Below are 21,236 nucleotides of genomic sequence, written 5' to 3'. Positions count from 1 at the left end.
TTGGCTGTCTTAAGTGGTACATTGTAGATCATTCATCACAGTTTCATACACTCATTTGGTTTTTCTGTTTCTGCCCTCTGGGATCCAGGAACCCAGGAGGTAGCCCAGGCTTGCACATGTTCAGCAGGCCTCCTTGCTGCCAGGGTGACAATTTCTGTATATTTCTGGTTGGACGCAAGCTTGGATAGAAATAACCTGTTAAAGCAAAGACTCCCTGCCACCAGAAACTCTTTGAGAATCTTGTTTGTTCTCCTTTCAGGTTCAGAGTGCCAATTCGTGTCATAGCTGTGCTTGTGGCAATTCTAATTCCTGGGACAAGACAGAGGAAGAGGATTTAAAACTTGTCAATATTCCTGTGACCACTCCTGAAAACTTGTACTTGATGGGTAAGGATTGGGTCACTGGGCTTGTGGGTTTTGACAGGTTTTCATGGAATTTCATATTTCTGCATAGTATCCCATGGTGGTGGTGGTGGTTCTTGTTTGTCATTATCGAAGAAGACCAAAATGGCATCACTAGGCTGACGAGTCCCAGTGTGTCTGACTGAGGCTGATGAGACCAAGACAAGCTCGTGAGCTTTACCTCAGGTTGGGCACAGATAGTCCAGGTGACCACTGGGTGTTCACTCAACTTCTGTTTCTTGTGTTTCCTTTGAGCTGCTTTCACTCTGCCACACTCATAGAGTGTAGACCTCTCTGATGAGGACACACTGTCTAGGCAGTCCTGTGCAAGGGTCTCCTATGTTGCCTAATCAGTTCTCAGGTTCTTAAGACCTTCAGGGTGTTCTGGTATCGCTTCTTCTGACCCCTTTGTGAGCATGTGCCCTGTGAGAATTCTCCATAAAATAGTCTTTTTGGCAAGTGTCCTCCTGGCATTCTAACATGCCCAGCCCATAGACTCTTGTCATTTTTCTAACGAGGGATTGGGCTTGTGGTGTTTCACTTCTTCTCCTGTGTTTCACTCTGGTGAAGGACAGGCCTCTGTCCCAGAGAGGCTGTTTCTGCTTCACCCTTCTCCCTTGCCCTCCCCAAAGAGCCTTTACGTGTTAGAGATTGCTGAGGCTCTCATGGATCCTCACTCCTGCAGCTCCAGATAGGTCCAGGCTTACCCAGTTAGTGAGGGTTCAAGGGTGGATTCCAACCCAGCTCTTCTGACCTCTTCCCTCTGCTACCTCTGTTGGTAAGTCTCTGAGAGTCCCTGAGATGTGTCCCAAAGCATCCTTCCCTGTTCCCTTCTCAGGGAGCAGTCCTTGTAACAAAAACTGAAAGACTTGGGCAAGCAGGCCATTGTTCCTTCCCTGCCAGGTGGATGACTGTGGAAGAGCCAGGGGTACATACTGGGAGATGTCCATCTGTTTGGGCTGGCTGGCACTGCTTCCTGCTTGGTGTTCATTCCTTCTCTCTGCCATCACTCAGTGTCTGGCATCCCCTCCATCATGGCATTGGCTATTCATGTTCACAGGCCTTGGTGTGCATAGGTGTTCCCACCCTTCTTAAGCACACACCAGTACCAGAGAATGGTCTGTGGTGTCCTGAGTGTCCAGGTATCACATCTGTTGGTGTGTTGACCCTGGCGTTAAGGAGGGAGAATTAGATAAATGGTTTTGGTGTTTTAGTTCAGGTATAAGGTCTGGCAGGTTTTCCCTTTTACTTGGGTCTGGCAATGGTCCTCAGAGACCTTCCCAATGACTTTAAAAAGACTAGGGAAAATGGAAAGCAGTTACCAAGAAGAGTCATCAAGATAATTCAGGGGATGAAACTGGGTTCTGCAAGGAAAGGATGGCAGAATATGTATTCCCTATCCCCCCCACACACCTCCTTGTCTCCTGAATCTGTCTTTTCTGAGGGTCAAGGGGGTGTTCCCTGAGGGTGTCCTTCCATCTATCTGCTTGTTCTCTTGACAGTTGGCAACATTCCACTGTTAGTTATCCCTCCATCCTTGCTGCATCACTGGCATGTACCTACTCACTTTCTCCAGCCGCTTAGAAGCTTGGCACCGGTTCATGTTGGCCCTGTGCTCCTGTCTGCATGTGCTGAGACACATTTCTCTGTCGCTGGCACTTCTGATTATGTGGAGGTGGAGGTATGCTACCATTGTGGGGAGAGAGAGAGAGAGAGTGTGTGTGTGTGGGTGTGTGGGTGAAAATGTTCAAATGTGTGATTGGTGTGTGTGTGTGTGTATGTGTGAATGGTGTATATAAATGTGTGAGCATGTGTGTGGTGTGTGTGAATGTGTGTGGGGGGGTGGCGTTCTTCTACATTAGAGGATCTTGACTAGGCTTTAACATTGCCTCTTTTGGTCCAGAATCTTCAACTTCTCTTGGGTCAGCTGTCATTCTCTTTACTCTGGGCTGGGTGGGGAGGGGAGTGAGGTCTTCTATTGATTATTCTAAGCTGTGGACTCTTTTCTGACCTTTCTTCCATTGTTCTCCTCTCCTTTCCCAGTTTTTCCTCTAGCTTCTCCTTTGTCAGGTCTTGTTTTAGCTTTCCATGAAGCTGTGTTATTGTATTTTTATCACACTCCTAGCTCTCTTCTTGGTTTTTGTCTTGATGCCTTCTTCTGGGGAGAATGTCCCGGTTGAGCATCGGGCCTCTTGGCTCCCCCTTCTCCTTTCTTGGGGTCCTGAGGATCATCCAGCATCTCAGGGCTCCTACTCTCTTTGGTGCTCGCAGAGTGGTGGGATCTGGGGCATTTGTCTCTCATTCTATCCTGCTCAGGGCCCCAACCCAGGATGCTCCTCCTTGGGGTTGGGCCCTGCCATTATTGAAGAACTGGGAATCTCTGCCACTTCAGAAACAGAGCATCACTTTGGATCCCAGTCTGTGTGGCTAATGGCTTGTCCCTTGGTACCCCTAGCCAGATGCCCCCATCTGCCTCTGTCCCCCTAGGCTGCCTAGTGCTGAGGGTGTTTTTTGGGTTTCCTTCCAGGACTTGGATCTCCATCCCTCCCTATGGGAGAGCTGGATACTGTCCTGAATGGTCATTGTTTTCTTAAGCTCAGTGGTCTTCCACCATACCCCTCTGAGATGCAGACCCTGGAGGGCTGCATGCAGAGACTCTGTGTCTCTGATAGGTGTGAGGTGGTCCCTCAGACTTGTTTTAATTTGCCTTTCCCTAATCAGTGATTCAGAACATTTTTTCATATGATTATAGATAGCTTTGATTTCTTCATCTGAAAACTGCCTGTTCATATTATCAATTGGGAAATGACTTAGATTCTTATATGTTTGATTTGATTCTCTTTCTAGTTGAGAAATGAGACCTTCTTATCTGTAATACTTTCTGCAAATAATTTTTCCAGTTTTTTACTTTCCTTCTAATTTTGGTTGCATTGGTTTTGTTTGTGCAAAAGAATTTCATTTTATCTAATCCCAGTGATTTGTCTTATGTTTCAAACTGCTCTTTTGATTTTGTTTGGGCCTAAATTCTGACAGATAAGCTCAAACATGATCATTTTTACAAAGGAAATTTACTTAGTTCTTTAAGAAAAACCTGACCCTGAGACACATGACCACTTTGCCTCTGCCTTTGGGTCGAGTTCCTCTGGCAACCCCAGAGAAGTAACTGCAGAGTATGAACAGATGACTTCCTTGGAACTCATGATGTCAACGAAGGGCTTTGTGCTTCTCCTTGCCTGTGTAGGTATGGAGCTGTTTGAGGAGGCCTTGCGGCGCTGGGAGCAGGCGCTCACCTTCCGCAGCAGACAGGCAGAAGACGAAGCCAGCTGTGGTGCCATTAAGCTGGGTGCAGGTGACGCCATTGCTGAGGAGAGTGTGGAGGTGAGAGCTGTGCCCACGGAGCACCCCACACAAAAAGCCTTGAGGTCCTCATGCTCTGATTGGGGGAGAGAGCAGAGCTGAGTATTCGCGTGGATGAATGAATCCTGGCCATGCCAGCGCTCTGGAGGGCATAGAAGCAGGTCGGCTGGGAAGGGCTACTCCTCCCTGGCAGCAGAGCAGGTGAAGCAGCCCAGATGACTCTGCCTGGCCTGGGGGAACAGGAAAGGGGCAAGGCAGCTACCAGATGCTCTGATGGCCCTGATGGATCTTGAGGGCAGGAGGGAGTGGCTAGGAAGACAGGGTAGGGGCAGCAGCCATTCAGTTTTGCTTTAGAATTGAAGCTGCAGAGTCAAATGATGTTGGAGTGTTGAGAACAATAGTAGTCAGAGAGAGCAGAGTTAGGAGGACCTGAGTTCATCTCAGACCCTGAGGAGCTGTGTGACCTTGGACAAGTCACTTGACTTTGATTGTTTTCTATGCCCACACCCCAAGAAAAGAGAGGATGGCAGCAGTCAGCAAGCAGAGAGATTTTTGCAGGTCACAAAGCAGTCCTGGTTGAAGGTCCAGACACCTTTCCATTTTATAGCTGGTTCTTTGATAGCTCCAGAGTCCCTGTCTCATTTGCAGATCTCTTTGACTCTGAGGCCAGTGCCCTTCCTCTGAAGCCACTCAGTTTAGAGAGACCTCATTTGAGGGTGGCCTCTAGAGGCCGCCTGGGCAGTGAGTTTGAAATCCAGCCCCCTTGGCCCTCTTTGAGTGAGTTAGTACCCCTTAAAAGGAGAAACTGGTCCTGGTGTCCAGGGCCACGCAAGCTTTTGAATGAAATACTTGTCTTAGTACCACTCGATTCCCCTGCAAGCCCATGTTCCTGTCAAACGTTTTATTGGAGAGTACTAGATTAGCTCCTAAATTCCAAATTTGATGTAAACCTCACATTTATTGACTTATTAGGAAGTGTAGCCTATTGGGCAAAGCAGGTTTTGTTTTTGGAAGTTTTTAAAAGAAAACAGAGGCTCCCATCCTTCACTTTGGAGTGATTGAGTTAATAAGTATTTGTGAAGCCTATTCACAGACTCAACCCTGACAGTCAAAATAGAAGAAACAAGCCAGTCTTGGCCTCTATACTTGGGGCTGCAAAGCTGCTTTGCCATCATGGAAAGGCCTGCAAGTCCCAAAGGCACAGTGGAGGGGGTGGGCTTTCTTAGTAGCCCCAGAATGGGAAAAAAACCAATGAAGATGTCAAGACCCCTTGGGCTGGCAGTCTGGGGAAGCCTACCCATACTTTAGTCTTGTTTTCAAATGTGTAGCATAAAAGTCAGGATCACAAAAGAATCTAGTTAAATTATTCAAAAAGACAGACCCCCCCCCCCCGAAATCTATCCACAAGTGCCCAATTAAGATCTCATTTGCCCCCACACACTCATTTCTCAGATGAGGGACATGAGGTGCCCCCCTCAGCCCCTATTGCTATCCATTTCATGAAGTTCTGTCATAGGGCCTGTGGCTACGTGAGGCTGCATGAGGCTTGCCCAGTCCTGGACACAAGAGGCAGTATGATGTGACCAAGGGGGCTGGATTTCAAACCCATGCACCCTCACTGCCTAGCTGACTTCCAGAGGTCACCCTCAAATGAGACTCCTCTAGTCTGTGTGGTCTAAGAGGAAGGTCTGTCCTTGATTCTTCTTTACCCCTGGGCAAGAACTGAAGTTGGGGGAATGTCAACCCTCTCCTTTTCCTCTCATTGCAGGACATCATCAGCGCCGAGTTCATCCACAAGTTAGAGTCTCTGTTGCAGAGAGCCTATCGTCTCCAGGAAGAGTTTGAAGCCACTCTTGGGGCCTCGGATCCTGATTCCTTGGCTAATGACATCGGTAAGGTGCTTCAGCCAACAGTTGTAACTTTGATAGGAGTTTATACAACTTCATTCAGGATACCAAACAGTTCTTCGTTTGGTAGGAAATATGATATCCATTAGACAGATGACGTCACAATAGTCCAAAAAGTAAATTAAAACAGAAGTAGCTTCTATTTGCCCTCAGAAACTCTCTAGTGCTGCTTTCGCATTCTCCCCTTGGCTGAAGGTAAGACAGACATGGGGAGTAAAAGGCAGAATGAGAAACATTTTTCTGCCATTCCTTGAAAGAATGTTTTCTTTCTGCTTTACTTTTCAAATGGATGTAAGTAAAACAATGTGATTGCATTAGAAACATTAATTAAATGCCTCCCCTATCTGGGGTGGTCTTTTGGATTGGCTATGGAAGATAAACAAGAGAGCACCGACCCTCACTAGCTCATTTTCTGGTGGGATAAAGGAACATGTCCATTCAGTCCCTCTGCTTGCTCCTCACTGATGGGACCAGGGAAGGGGGACTCTGTGTACCAAGGCCCAGGAGAGAGCAGGAACATGCAGGTCTGGTCCAGACAGATGGGAGAGACCTGGGGACCATCTTGAAGGGAGGGTTGAATGGTTCCCATCCAATCCCTGGAGGGGCCTGTGGCTGCCCCCCCCCCCCCCCAGGACCAGATCATCACTTGGAAGGTGTCCTGCAAGTCCAGGCCATGGCTGCACAAGGAAGCCCAGCACTTGCAGGAGGGGTGACACTACTTGGAGCACACTGCCAGTCTGACTTTGCCAGGACAAGAGTGAGAGGAGGGTGAAGGGTAGAGGAGGAGGAGGAGGAGGAGGAGGAGGAGGACTTCCATCTAGATGTGTTGCTGAGGAGGGTCCTTGGAGCCTACTGCCTGCTTCCAATTCTCAAGTCCTCAGAGTCTGTCAGTGGAGACAGGAGGTGAGGAGCTGGCTAGGAGACCTTGCCAGAGTGGACATCAGAATAAGAAACTGAGGACAGGGTGGCAGAGAATAGACAGTGTGGGTGAACTGTGGGACCTGGCACAGTCCCTCCCCTTCCTCATCTTGTCAGATGTGTACAAGGGGTCTGTCCCAGAAGTCTCAGAGCAGTATAAGCCTGAATAGCTATTGAAGATACAGATATTCTGTTTAGAGAGTGTGAAGGGACGCCACTGTGCACAGAGTGGCAGATCTTCTTTTGGGAAGGTCGGAGTCAGGCACTTATCAGCCTAATGACCCAAGGCAAATCACTGAACCTCTGTAAAATGTCACAAGGATTGAGTGGAAAGGGGGGAACATTTGCTGTGACTGTGGAGGTTAAGCCCTGAATACAAAGAGCCTTACCTGTGCCATCTGACAAATGGGCACATAGTACCAAGAGCTATCAGGACTGAGCACATACAACTCTGGACAGCCTTGGACAAGGCTTCAGGGGCGTTCTTTCCTTCCTTTCTCCCAGCCTTCTTGGACTGAATGCTGAGGATACAGAGACAGCTCCAGCCCTCAGGGAGCTCCCACTGATGAGGGGCTGACAAGGAGCAGATCTTGCTCCAAACAGGCTAGTGCCCACAGCCTAGTAGTCCTGCCATTACTTTCTGTTACTCGGGGCATGTCCTCAGTCTTTTTCTAGCTTAGTATGCTAGAGAAGCCGCTAGTTTTGAGTTCCTTTCTCAGCCCTTTCTCCTTGACCTCTATGCAGTCTTGGGCATTCTGGATTACTCCTTGATACTCTCTCTTTCCTCTGACTTTCCTGGATCCCTGGATCTCCTCTGACTTCTCTCATGTTCCCTGGGGTTCTGAACTGGACTTTTTCTCTTCTTCTATAATTCTTCATTTGGGGAATCTTATCAGCTTCCATGGAGTTTTTTTTTAATTTAAATATTTAATTTATTCATTTTCCCACTACATGCAATGGTAGTTTTCAACAATCATTTTTTTTCAAGATTTTGAATTTCATATTTTTCTCCCTCCCTCCCTCCCTCCTTCCCTCCACTCCTTGGCAGAAAGCAATCTTAATTTAAGCTCTACATAACATGATACAAAAAGATCTATATTAATCATATTGTGAAAGAATCAGATCCAAACAGAAGGAAAAAAAAACATTAGAGAGGAAAAAACATAATACAAAAGATAACTTTTAAAAATTGAAGATAGTAAAATTTAGTCTACATCTAAAGTCCATAGTTCCTTCTCTGGATATGGATGTCATTTTCCATCACAAGTCTTTTAGAATTGTGTTTGATTATTGTACTGAATTCATTGAACAAGTTCATCATGGCTGTTCATCACCCAATGTTGCTGTTAGTTTGTTTCTGCTCACTTTACTCAACATCAGTTCATGTAAATTTTTCTAGACTATTCTGAAATCCCATCCCTCATGATTTCTTATATAGCATTCCATTATATTCATATACTACAATTTGTTTAGCCATTTCCCTATTGATGGGCATCCCTTCAATTTCCATTCTTTGTCATTATGAAAAGAGCTCTTCTGATTATTTTTGTATTTGTGGGTTTTTAATTCTTTTTTGTGATTCCTTGGGATACAGAACCAGTAGTGGTATTGCTGGGTTAAAGGGTATGAGATGGTACCTCAGAATTGTTTTAATTTGCATTTCTCTGATCAATAATATTTAAGAGCAGTTTTTCCAAATGACTAAATAGTTTTAATTAATCTGACAGTTGCCTTTCCATATCTTTTGACCATTTATTCATTGGGGAATGACTTGTTTTCTTATAAGTTTGACTTAGTTCTCTATGTATTTTAGAAATGAGTCCTTTGTCAGAAACATGAGTTGTAAAGATTGTTTCCCAACTTATTGCATTCCTTTTCATTTTGGTTGCATTGGTTTTGTTTGTGCAAAAACTTTTCAATTTAATATAATCAAAATTAGCTATTTTTTCTTTTATAATGTCCTCTATCTCCTCTTTGATCTTAAACTGTAACCCTTTCCATAGATCTGACAGATGAACTATTCCTTTTCTCCTAATTGGCTTATGATCTTAACTTTTATATCATTTTGACTTTATCTTGGTATAGAATATGAGATGTTAGTCTATGCCTAATTTCTGCCATACTATCTTCCAGTTTTCCCAGCAGTTTTTATCATAGAGTGAATTCTTGTCCTTGAAGCTGGAATCTTTGGGTTAGCTTCCATTGATTTAATTACTATCTATAAGATGAAAGTTTTCTAACCTACTTTTCCTGTCCCATCCGCTCTGCTGACTTCCAGTCGCACATCTCCAAATGACTCTTAAGACATCTCTTCACTGCATGTTCAGTTGGACACTCAGCATATCCAAAGTAGAATTCATTGCTTTTCCCCTAAAATCTCCTTGCTTCTTACCTTCCCTTTTACTGTCATCCTCCCAAGTCCTCAGGCTGGCAGCCTAGGAGTTAGCCTGGATTCCTCATTGTCTCTCATCCCCCAGATCCAAGATGGTGGCAAAGCCTCTAGATTCCTTCTGGCTGACTTCTCCCCTCTGCGGCTCTGGCTGGCGTCCCCTTGCAGCATCTCCAGCATACCCCCTCTACTGACTCTGCCCCAACCCTAGTAGCCCCTTTTCCCCTCATGCCTGGACAAGGGCAGGAACTGCTGGGAAGAGGTGGGGTGAGTTGTCTGCTTGCCTCAGTCGCTCCCCCTTCCAGTTCATCTTCCATTCAGTCACCAGGGGATTTTCCTAAAGCACAGGCTCAACCATGTTTCCCCCCTAGGTAGAAAACTCCAGAGACTCCCTCCTCCAGAAGCAAATTCAAAATGTTTTGCTTGGTGTTCCAAGTGTTGGTAAGTGACCCCCTCCTGCCTCTCCAGTCCGAGACCCTCCTCCTTGCCTCACTGTGTGTTCCAGGGAGGACCTCCCACTAGCTGCTCACAGTCTCCTCTTCTGCTCAGATACTCTAGCCCTCTTCAGCCCTTCTCTCTCTTCAGTCTGTCTGAGGCTCCCTCATACATTTGTTCCCATGCCATCTCCTCCACTAGATTGAGGACTCCTTGAGGCAGGGCCTGTCTTTTGCCTTGCTTTGTCTCTCTGTGCTTAGTACATAGTCCAGACTGACTTCTTCAGCCCTTAGACAGTGCTGGGAGAGGAGCCTCCCTGTGGGCCCATGGGACTTGCATTACTCTGCCAAGAGCTCCCGTGGCTACCAGGTTCTAGGAGTGGGAATTAAATTTGATGACTTTGACTGAATCAGTTAGACTCTGGGGCTGCTTTGGTGCAAATCGCCTCATCTCTCGTCGCCCCAGTGTCTTGTCAGGCTGAGCCGTGGAGTAGCTCCTGATCTCCTTTGGCAAAGGGAGGGCATCTCAGCCATGGCTGAAATAACAGATCTGACTGAGTCAGGGAGCTGCCCAGTTTGACATTTATTTCTGGTCTCAGTCTCCTGCATCTCTTGCCCTTCTGTTCTTGGAGCAATCTTGGATGTCCTCAAGATTTGGCAGCAGCTCCAAACCAGGCCACTACTCCTTTTCCCTGGTGCTCTCACAGCCTATGATTCAGTTACTCTCATGCCACTTATGTGGGTCTTCTCACCCAGATCCTGGGTCAACCCTGGGCCTTCCTCTAGGCAGCCCCCAAACTCCCTGAAGCTTTTCCTTTCTGTTTCCTGTCCCTTGACTTGAATCTCTCATCAATCCTTTGGGGCCACCTCCTTTGACTTTTGCCCCTTCTGCCCCACCAGACTTCACCACGCAGCCCATCTCCTCTGTTATTGATTCATGGCCCTTGAACCAGGACTCTAGCCCCTGCCCCTTCCTCCTTGGGATGCTGTCCCTTGCCTCCTGCTTCCCCCCTCCCCAAGAAAACAGAGCTTGACTTTTGTCTTCTTGCCCCAATTTGTGACTGAACTGTGGCCCCCTCCTCTTCTTTATGCCCTGGTCTCTTCAGCTCCTTCTACCCCCTCCCTTTCTTTGCTCAGCTGGGTCCCTCGCTGCCCATGGCTATCATGGGCAAGGAACATTCTCTATGGCATTCTTCCTGGGGAAGGATTTCTTTCTCAGCCTCCTGAGATCTACAGGCATCTTCCAAGGGTCTGTCCTAACATCCACAGGATGCCTGCTGTAGACTGGGCTCTGCACCTGTGAACACCCAAAAGAGTGTGTGGCTGGGCTCCATTTGTATGGATTCACTTTGCCCCACCTGTGAGCAGGTCATCTTGCTGCAGTTGGCAGTTGTGACACTTCTTGGGCCTGGGCCAGAGCAGGGACTTTGATTCTTCTGAGGGGCAAGGAAATTTCTGTTTACCTCTACATTACCCAAGGAAGAGTTTGTTAAATGTGTTGCACTGTGCCAATCAAGATCAGCCTCAGGTACCCACAAACATGGGGTCAGGGATTCTGGACCTGGACTGTAACCTCCCAAGTTCAGATCTTGAGGGTGGGGTGGGATGGGGTGGGGTGGGGTGGAGGATTGGCAGCTGCCCAGGAGGCCTGAGCATTGGGCATGGAAACAGGGACATTAGTTGTCCATGACTCATGTTATCGTACTGTACCCTTAGGAAGGGGAGGTCACTGCTGATTTTCTGGAATGTTTTTCTACACCTGTTGCAGCAACTCAGAGAACAGACCTTGGATTTGTGCTTAGAGGTTTGAAATTACTTTGCTCTGAATTTCCATGAACATGCAAGATTCTTTTAGCTATTAACTTCTGAGAGGGATCGCTTTACAGGTCGCCTTGCAATGAGTCACTGACCAGTCTGTGCTACATTCCCACTGTGGTCACTTTCTCCCAAGGCTGAGGCCTTGAACCTCATCATGATAATAATTAAAGCTCTACTGAACCCTGTTTAAAAGTCCATCTCTTTAGCAAGGTTCTGATCCAAACCAGCACATTTTGCTGTAGGACCACGGGCACAAATGTAACCTTGTGAAGTGTCTTTCCTAGACATCTCTTGGGCTGCAATTTGTTACTCCATAAACTGGGATTTATCATCTCTGGGGATATTTTGAAACTCACAGATGATATTTGTAGAAACTTCGTCTGAGTTACAAGACTGTTTAACTGTCATGTGTTATCACTAATATCTGCAGAGATGAGGCTCACTCAAACCATTTTCACAGATGACTTTCCCTTAGGGCAAGTGTGTTGACTGTGAAAAGGAAGGTGAAGCTTTCAAAGAAACCTTTTTAGGTTTTGGTAATAAAATAAATCACCAGGAATTAGGTTTTACAGAAACAGTTGACTTGGGCCTAGTTAGGGGTGCTGCTGGCACAGTTGAGGCCATTGCCCCTGAGCAACTTCCCCCACCTGTTTCTGTGGTTTAGAGGAAGAACAGAGAGTATCCTGTGAGTGGATCTAGGGGCACTGGATGAGCCACAGACCCTGCTTAGTTCTTGTGGTCGTCCCCGAGGTCCTCATCTAGTGCCTGATTGTCCTCGAGGCTCAGCCTGCCAAGGTCTGTTGAGGTAGAAAGGCTGGAGCATGGGCTCCAAAGACTTTCCTTATAACATTTGGAGTGGACTGGCCTCTCAAAACTGTTGACCTGATTCTGCACTTAGGGAATCTCTACTTGGAGGTAGGATGTTGGAACTGGATCTTGGAGGATTGGGAGTGATATAGAAGGAATGAGTGGTCCAGGGCCCAAAGAGGTGCTGTAGGGGAAGGTTGGCATCCCAGGGGAGGGGTTTGTTGTGAGTTCTGGGGAATAGGAGAAGCTAGAGAGGGAAGGACTAATTGGAGCCCAGGGATGACAGAGGAAAGATCTCCCAGAACCTAGAGGGGTCGAGTGGTTTGGGCTGTGTGCTCAGTACTTGAGAATCTAAGAGATGGGAACATTTCTTTGATTGTCCCCTTCATTCAGGACACAAACCTACACTGGGGATAGATTCAGGGAGAGCCCCAGGAGTGAGGAAAGTCCTCTCTCTTGACTGGATTCTCAACCTGGTCCCATAATTTCCCCTGCTCTAGCTTGGCTTGATCCACCTCCTCCCAAAGGGAGATAGAGGTTGCCAGCTCAGTATTGATGCTGAGGCCTCTGCCTGGGATGCTCAGTTTGTGTATATCTCAGGACAGGACTCACAAGTGTGAATTCATGTCAGAGGATAGCTGAGGCCTCTACAAGGGGAATGTAGTCCAAAGACATGTGCCTCTAAAAATTCTTCCCTCTGAGTGGCTTCTCAGGCTTGGGCTATTGCCCACACTTCCTCTATGTTATCTGTTTATCGAGCCAGATACTATACAGATCGTCCCCATCCAAAACTGTCCCTTCCTGTCTTGTATCTAGAAGGACCCTGCCTGCCTTGGGCTCCCAGGCTCTTTGTGTCTCTCTTGTCCCTTGTCTTTGTGGATTGGTTGCCTGGGTGGGGGGAGCTTGACTGGCCACATCTTGAGGGAAGTGACTGCTAAAAATGTAGGGGAGGGCTGCCATAGATGGTGGTATCCAGTGACATTGGAGACATTTGACAGCCTCTGTCTGAAAAGGAGGCAGGCATCTTTGGAATCCCAACTAGGGTCTGCTGAGACAAAAAAAAAAAAAGACCTGATGCTCCCCAGAGGGCAGAAAATAGATTGTGACCAGGCAAGGCAGATGTGAGCAGCCACTCAAGTCTGATGAGGAGAAATGGGGCTAAGACTCCTGGTCTTGAGCTCTTCAAGAAATTCTGCTTCAGAAAAAACTCCACTCTCTATGACACTGTACATATGAGCATATATGCCTTCACATACAAGCTCATTGAGGTCTGTGTGACTGTAAGGAAAGCTCATTCAGGGACCATGGAGGAAGAGCTTGAGGGGTCTTACAGTGGGAGCTACAGTTAATTTGTGGCCTGCTGAGTTATGAAGGGTACATGACTCCAGGGAATTGGAGTGGGGGACATGACTTTCACATGGAGCCCCAACTGGGTATTGAACATTCTACCAGTGAGATCCCAGTCCAGGGAGTTGAAACATCACCCCATAAGGTCACTGGTCCTCTCTGAAAACAAAGACCAAACCTCCTTCCCCCAACTCCTTCCCCCTCATAATTGTAGTGCTGTTCCATAGCCTTTCTGGGTACCTATCTTGTTCCCATTTCATTACTACTACAGAGTGTTCCTCCCCATTTTCTCTTTGGCATGGACTTGGTGGGGATGGACTCCCTGGGGTGGAATTCTCAGGAGGATGGATGCTCACACTTGGGTTGCCATTTTCTTGCGTATTTTCCAGACTGACTTGCAGTGGCTCTTTGCTGATATATTTCAGAACTTTTGTTTCCCAACCCGACATTATTTCTCCTCTTCCTGCCTTCTCATCCTTTCAGTCACACAATCCATGCTGTTGATGAGTCCTGCTGGTTCTTTAACAGCAGCTCTCAAACAGATCTTTCTCTTTTCTGACCCTATTGCCCTCTCAGAGGTGGGGGGGGGGCAGAGAGATAAGTCCCCCTCCCCTGAATCTGGAGTCAAGAAGACCCAAGGTCGCATCTTCAGTCTCTTCAGCCTTTGGAGCTCTGTGACCCAGAACAAGACCCTTAGCCTTTCTCTGCCTTAGTTTCTTCATCTGTAAAATGGGGTCAGGGAGAGCACCCACTTCCCAGTGTCATTATGAGGCTCAAATGAGAAAATATTTCCAAACCTTAAGGCACTGCAAAAATGCTTAGTATTGTTGTTATTTTGTCATTCAAGTGGGTCCAATTACCATGGACCCTAGTGGGCCACTATTGTCGGTGAGGTTTTCTTGGCGAGGATACAAGAGAGTGTGAGAATGAATCACTGATCATGATTTTATTCTGTAACCATTATCAGTATTGCACATCTCCTTTGTCTCTGAGTCTAGAAGTGAATTCAGTTCAACCTCCCTCTCAAAAGCTACATGGAAAAGTTTGGGCTTTCCCTAACCACTGTTAGTTAAGGGAAATCTCTGTTCTAAGTTTAGAAGTTCATTCCCCTCAGAAAACATGCTTTCTTTATGGGAACTGTTACCTCAGCCCCTCCTGTGAAGTGCTTCTGCTGCTGAGGTTTGTCCTTCATCTCGAAGAAGACCATGAGATCAGGGAGGGGGCTGTGCTAAGTCACCAGCCTCACTTTCTCCTGCAGAGCTATCTGGATCCATTGGCCAGATAGGAATCAGGATGACTGAATGTCCAGGGTCACACAGCGAGTAAGTGTCTGAGGCAAGATTTGAACTTAGGTCCTCCTGACTTCAGGGCTGTGCTCTACCCCCTGTGCCCCTTCTTAGCTCCTGCTAAGGGTTGCCCACACAACTTAAGACTCTGAGTTACTTACTGGCATTTGAGTATGGTTTGTCCTTCCTTTTCAAAGAAGACCAGTTAGAGCATGGGTGATGTCTTAAGTCAGTTAAATTGGTTGAAGTGAGACAGAGCTGCACGAAGTTATCAGCCTCCCTCTCTCCTCCAGTCATAGAAGTCCATCTGCTAGACAGAAATCAAGACCACAGGGCAGAGGATGACCTTGGAATCTTCCAGTTCTGACCATAGCATCTGCTTCAGCTGCCTCTGTAGCCACTGGAACAAATTGTTCTCATCTACTCCTTTGGAGGGAAATCTTCACATTTTGGGGGTAGACAGTCCCTGGAGAATATCCTCAAGAAGCATGCAGTCTGACCTTGTCCTATCATTTGCTTCATCCTTGTCAGAGGAAAAAAGTTGTCTTATCTAATCCCTAGGCACCAGCGAATCTATACTCCTGGTTCTTTATCAGTGACCTTGGGCTGGATCTGGGACTCAAAGAATTCCTTTGAAATAAAGAGGGGTAGGGGCGGCTAGGTAGTGTAGTGGATAAAGCACTGGCCCTGGAGTCAGGAGTACCTGGGTTCAAATCTGGTCTCAGACACTTAATAATGACCTAGCTGTGTGTCCTTGGGCAAGCCACTTAACCCGGTTTACCTTGCAAAAACTTAAAAAAAAAAAAGAAAGAAAGAAAGAGGGGTGGTCCAAGATCCCACGTGTCTGTAAACCCATTTTCTTTAATGTAACCAATTGTGATCCCTCAACTCCATGATGTTGTTAATTCCATAACCAGTGATAGGATTTCTGTTTTGATCTGAGTAGCATCTTAAGTTCTGGCTCTTTGGCTCTAAACTGAGGCATCCAGTGATCCCTTTATCAATAGTTTTGGCACCCTATTAATAAACTTACCCTGCTCAGAGTAGCATACCTCAGTTTACCTTTTGGTTAAATTTCACTCACAACAGTTAATTTGCCATTTCCTTTTCTAGTGGATTAGGGCAGACAAGAGAAATTCTTTGCCCAGGGTCTCACAGCTAGGAAGACGGTTTTGGAACTTCCCTCTTCCTGACCCACTGCAGTATGTCCAGTGGTGCCCCCGGTAATCTAAGGGATCTGGTGGCACCAACATGGGCAATTTATTTTTAATTAAAGATTTTATTTATTTTGAGTTTTCCAATTTCTCCCCCAGTCTTACTTCCCTCCCCCACCCCCCACAGAAAGCAAGGACTTGTCCTTCATCTTCAGCCTGAGCATTTCACCTCCCTCCTCAGATGAGCTTCCCATATATCCATCCTGTGTGTGTTTTGTTCATCCAGAATCAACTGTAAGTTGTGAGTTCTTTCCTTTGTACCCCTGGACTTTGTGCCCTGCCTGGTTTAATAAATAAATAAATGCTTCTTGGCTTGGTTTGGCTGGGGGGGGGGGGAAAGATTGGGGATTTGTAATTTAGGAAAAACCACAAAAACGAATTTCTTCAGTCAGATAGATAGGGTCTCCAAAGTCTTTGTTTGATTTTACAGTTTAATAGCCTAAAAAGAAATGGAGATTTGGGGTTCCCTTGTACTCAGTAATAATAACAGAAATGTCTAACATTTCAGTAGCCCATTATCTGAGAAAACCCCCATTTGTTCAGTGTGTTTGCCTTTTGGTAGACATTCCAATGCTTCTTTTCAAAGCCTTATTCTTAAAAAGACTTCATCGAAGGATTCTGATTGGATAAGAGCTGAGATCCTAGGATTTTGCTAGGTCTGAAGTTAGGTTCACAGAGTTGCTTTTAACCAGTCAACTTACTTACATAAAAGTGTCATTTGCCAAAGCAAGGCAAGAAGCATTTATTACATGCCTGATACTGCTCTTTGGACCCCAGAAAATAGAGTTTAGGACAGTCTCCTACCCAATACCTACCTCATTTCCTCATATTTGAATAAAGGCTCAAATGGTGTGGTGAAAGGATGCTGGTCTTGCAGTCTGGGTCCCCTTGTTGCTGTTGACCAAAGCCATCTTGGCAGGGTAACCAATGGACCTCAAATCCATTGGTGAGTTGGGGGTGTCCAGCCTAAGGTTGGGAAGGCTTCCTGTGAGTTCTAATGGCCAAGGAGGTGGGGAAGCAGGTGCTCTGGAGTGCTTAGAACTTGGTCCAATGTCAAAGACATCTGTGGCATCTGAGGCCTCTGCCAGTCATCCTGACAGTCACTGGACCATGATGACTTTGGAAGAGAGAATGAGGCTGATGACTTTGTGCAACTCTGCCTCATTTACATCCCATTCATGCATGAGTCAAGATCACCTGAACATCACTGGACCTCTTGAAAATGAAAGACCAACATGGGCAATTTTTTTTTATTTTTAATTAAAGATTTTATTTATTTTGAGTTTTCCAATTTTTCCCCCAGTCTTACTTCCCTCCCCCACCCCCCACAGAAAGCAATTTGTCAGTCTTTACATTGTTTCCATGGTATACATTGATCCAAATTGAGTGTGATGAGAGAGAAATCATATCCTTAAAGAAGAAACATAAAGTATAAGAGATATTAAGATCAGATAATAAGAGATCAGGTTTTTTTCTAAATTAAAGGGAATAGTCCTTGAACTTTGTTCAAACTCCATGGTTCTTTGTCTGGATACCAGATGGTATTCTCCATTGCAGAGAGCCCCAAATTGTCCCTGATTGTTGCACTGATGAAATAAGCATGTCCATCAAGGTTAATCATCACCCCTATGTTACTGTTAGGGTGTACAGTGTTTGTCTGGTTCTGCTCATCTCACTCAGCATCAGTTCATGCAAATCCCTCCAGGTTTCCCTGAAATCCCATCCCTCCTGGTTTCTAATAGAACAATAGTGTTCCATGACATACATATACCACAGTTTGCTAAGCCATTCCCCAATTGAAGGACATTTACTTGATTTCCAATTCTTTGCCACCACAAACAGGATTGCTATAAATATTTTTGTACAAGTGATGTTTTTACCCTTTTTCATCATCTCTTCAGGGTATAGACCCAGTAGTTGTATTGCTGGAGCAAAAGGTATGCACATTTTCAACATCAGCAATTTGATAGAATGGCTTATACAAATTTCACCATAGTTGACTTTTTTCTTCCTTCTTTATATTTGCATTGATTTTAATTTTCCTTACTATATAAAGCTAAATTTCTTAGACAGGTATTAATTTATTTCTAGCTGCTTGCTGGTCTCATGGATTTGGTATCTGACTAGCACTACCTTTTTCCTTCTGCTCCCCTTACTCAGGGTTGTTTCAGTTTTCCTTCTTATATAAATCTAATCATGTTTTAGCATTTCTTTCTTTGCTCTTATTGGCTAACTTGGATCATAGTCTCCTTTGAAGTTATCTTGTTTGTTGTTAGAATGAATGTCTGGAAGGGTGCCCCAGAGTCCAGGGCTTATCCCTTCTGGCCAGAAATGGCTGAAATCTGAAGAAATTCCCTGGCTCATGGATTAGGTTGACCCCCTCTCTCCTCCTTCCTCTTTACCTGTCGGGATGGTCTTGAGCTCAGCTTAGGTAATGGTGTAAAGGACCCTCCAGGACCACTTCCCCCAGTGGAGCAAGAGCTTCTGGGGCAGCCCCATCTTCCATCTCTGCCTCATCCTCCTGGCACATAAGGAAAGCCCAAGAGAAGGGCATGGACAATTGAAGGGGGGAAACATCCCCACAGCAAGAAGAGCCAACCATTCTGTTAGGAGGTGATCAGAAGTGGAGTTCTGAGTTTGTTATTTGTTGCCCTAGGAAGGAAGTGGGGTTCACATCCAGATGATTCAGTGTAGCCTGTCTGGGGCTGCTGAAAAAGCTATCCAGTGACCAGGCCAAGCCACAGGGAGTTTCAGACCTCTTCTGTCTTCTCATTCATGTCCCAGAGAAGTCCTTTCCTCAAAGGATTGTATTTTATTTTACTTTAATTGAAAATATAAAACCAAACTATTTCATAAATTGTCCAGTAGGGTTTTTTTTTATCCTTTTAAAAAAAATAAATACTTTGTAGGAGCAGAGTGCAGGGACCTCCCCCTTCCCAGAGGCTTCTTCTTGGCTCATTTTTCTCAACTGCTGTTCCAGCAACTTCCATAATGCCTGGAATAAGAGGGGTGGGAATGTGGCTTGTAGAGGTGGGGGTGAAGAGCCAAGCTGTCCAATTCTGGGGTGCTCGGCCCACTTCATCCTGGTGCTTTTGCCCAACATAAGTATAACCATAGGAACGCATCTGAATGTCATTGCTGGCTGGCTCCCAACTGCTGATTGTTGGAAATCCAGTAGACAGTTCTGACAACTTCTGGGAGATGTAGCACCACTTCAGTAATGTCGGTGTTTCTCTCTGAAGAGAACAAAAAGCACCTGAAGCCACCTGCTTCTGTCTGTCATCCCCACTCTACTTCGTTAATGCTTGGAGGAAAAGCACAGTCATCCCACTTAGAAATTTCATCTGGAAAAGTTCTAACCGGTGGACACTTTGTGTATGTGCGCTTAGGTGTAGGTCCATGAGATTGGTATGGTGAGAGTAAGACTGGGGCCTTTCTATGAGTTTTGTGGGTCTTGTTTTGAAAAGAAAGGGAAAATAATCACTGATTTGACTCCCCAGGCAAGGCAGATTTATAAAAAAGTAGACTGAGAATGCTTTTGAAATAATTTACTTTTTGGAAGATCATCTTTTTATCAGTATTCATTCCTTGAATTCCTCTAACTTTTATCTGAAAGAAATTCAGGTGGAAACATAAGCTTCCTGGCTCCTGGATGGGGGGGGGGCATGGCCCACTATCTTCCTCATTGAGCCATCATGGCTTCAGCTCCATGCAGGGCTCAAGGAGTGTGAGAAGGCTTTGGGTTGGACATTTCCTGCACCAGGCCAGGTCTCCTGGCACTCGGGACTCTTGAAATAGAGTCCTGAGCGTGGTCACAGTGGTGTCGCCAGGGAGAGATGGGAACCCAAAGGAATTCAAGAAGGTAAAGCAGCTCGGACTTCCAACTGACCCAGATGCTCAAGAGTGTAAATTCAGGCTGAGTGCTGCTCATTGTCATGTAGTAACTCTCCGCTGACACCCTACCCAAGTGCGTCGATGCCTCGGGGCCTCTGAAGTCATGGCAGCATTTTGGGGCCTTTGCCTTCTCCTTTGCCTTGAGATCTTGGTGACCTTTCAGGTTAGGGATTCCAAATGGGGTGTCCCAGAAATCACCTCTGAAGCATGGGTCAGTTTGCCTGGCTTTCCTTTTCCCTTCCCAATGAAAGACCTCTACCATTCATGAAGGCCTGTATCCGATAGGTGGCATCTTGAATAAGCAGGTGAGTTCCTGGATTCTCCTTTTGCCTTTTCTATTTTTTATTTTATTTTTAGTTTTTTAGGTTTTTGCAAGGCAAACAGGGTTAAGTGGCTTGCCCAAGGCCACACAGCTAGGTAATTATTAAGTGTCTGAGGTCAGATTTGAACCCAGGTACTCCTGACTCCAGGGCTGGTGCTTTATCCACTACGCCACCTAGCCACCCCTCCTTTTGCCTTTTCTAGATAAAGACACAGATATCACAGTGAGGGGGAACGCGGACGACTTTGGTCTCCGAGACACGCTGAGCATCGCCTCGACAGATTCCTTTGTTTCAGCAACAGAGGTAAGAAGTGGGTGTCCTTTTTCCTTTTCCCTCTCCTGTGGAATGCTTATTTTTTGTGTAGAAATCAGGGAAAATTTTCCTTGACTGTTTCTGGGTCTACTTAGCTCACTGCTGTCCCCTCCCTCTGCAGGATTTCTTCTTGGTATTTCTGAATTTCCTGGGAAATTAAAGCTCTGGCCAGTGGCTTTTATCCTCTCCTCCTGCCTTAGGCCATGGTGTTGCTGCCAAAATGCCACAGGCCCTTCATGACCAAGTCCTGAGGCTTGGTTGTTTGATGGGAAAATGGTCTTCTCACTGGTCAGGAAGAAGGGAGAAGCATTTATTAAGTGCCTGCTGGGTGCCAAACATTCTGCTAAGTAAGGGATTAGAAAAGATCCACCCTGAACGGAGGTTGGAGAGGAGGGAGCACACTAGAAGGACAATCCCCAGGCGCTGGCACCATCTTGGATCTGGAGGGGAGAGGGAGTAAGGATTCTGGACTCGACACCAACGGTGTGACCTCCATGGGATGAAGAGAGAATTTGGGGGGGGGTCTAGACATAAGTTTTGGATAATGTGGAGTTCAAGATTCCAGTGTACCACTGGAAATAGGAGGCTAGAGCTCACAAGAGAGGGTAGGGGTGGAGGAGCAGCATGAAGAATCCGCAGCAAGAAGGATCACCTCTTTTGTTCCAGCTGCATCTAGCTGTATCAGAATGCCATCTCCCTCCATGTTTTGTATCAATAGAATGATGATCTTTGGGCATTTGATAACAAGAATTGTTATAAATTGGATACACTTGGCTAAGACTTGTGTTACAAGTTATTCTATAACTGAAGGCCCTAAAGCTACTTTCTA

The 21,236-nt window shown here is 46.1% G+C and overlaps 1 protein-coding gene across 3 annotated transcripts in view; it reads left to right on the top strand.

Moving 5' to 3' along the window:
• The window catches only part of MIGA1 (mitoguardin 1), a 68,709-nt gene that overhangs the window by 26,939 nt on the left and 20,534 nt on the right, over positions 1-21,236 (top strand). For all 3 annotated transcript variants that reach the window (XR_012475441.1, XM_074221120.1, XM_074221119.1), the window contains exons 5-8: positions 260-386; positions 3,643-3,779; positions 5,527-5,650; positions 20,298-20,398. Coding sequence is in view for 2 of the 3 variants with exons in the window: in XM_074221120.1 (XP_074077221.1) it covers positions 260-386; positions 3,643-3,779; positions 5,527-5,650; positions 20,298-20,398 (489 nt within the window). In the remaining variant the exon portion in view is untranslated. The remainder of the gene's footprint in view (positions 1-259; positions 387-3,642; positions 3,780-5,526; positions 5,651-20,297; positions 20,399-21,236) is intronic.

Source organism: Macrotis lagotis, chromosome 2, assembly GCF_037893015.1.
Source record: "Macrotis lagotis isolate mMagLag1 chromosome 2, bilby.v1.9.chrom.fasta, whole genome shotgun sequence".
In the NCBI taxonomy this organism is placed as follows: domain Eukaryota; kingdom Metazoa; phylum Chordata; class Mammalia; order Peramelemorphia; family Peramelidae; genus Macrotis; species Macrotis lagotis.
Note: the sequence above shows the minus strand (reverse complement) of the source record. Positions and strands in the feature narration are given on the sequence as shown.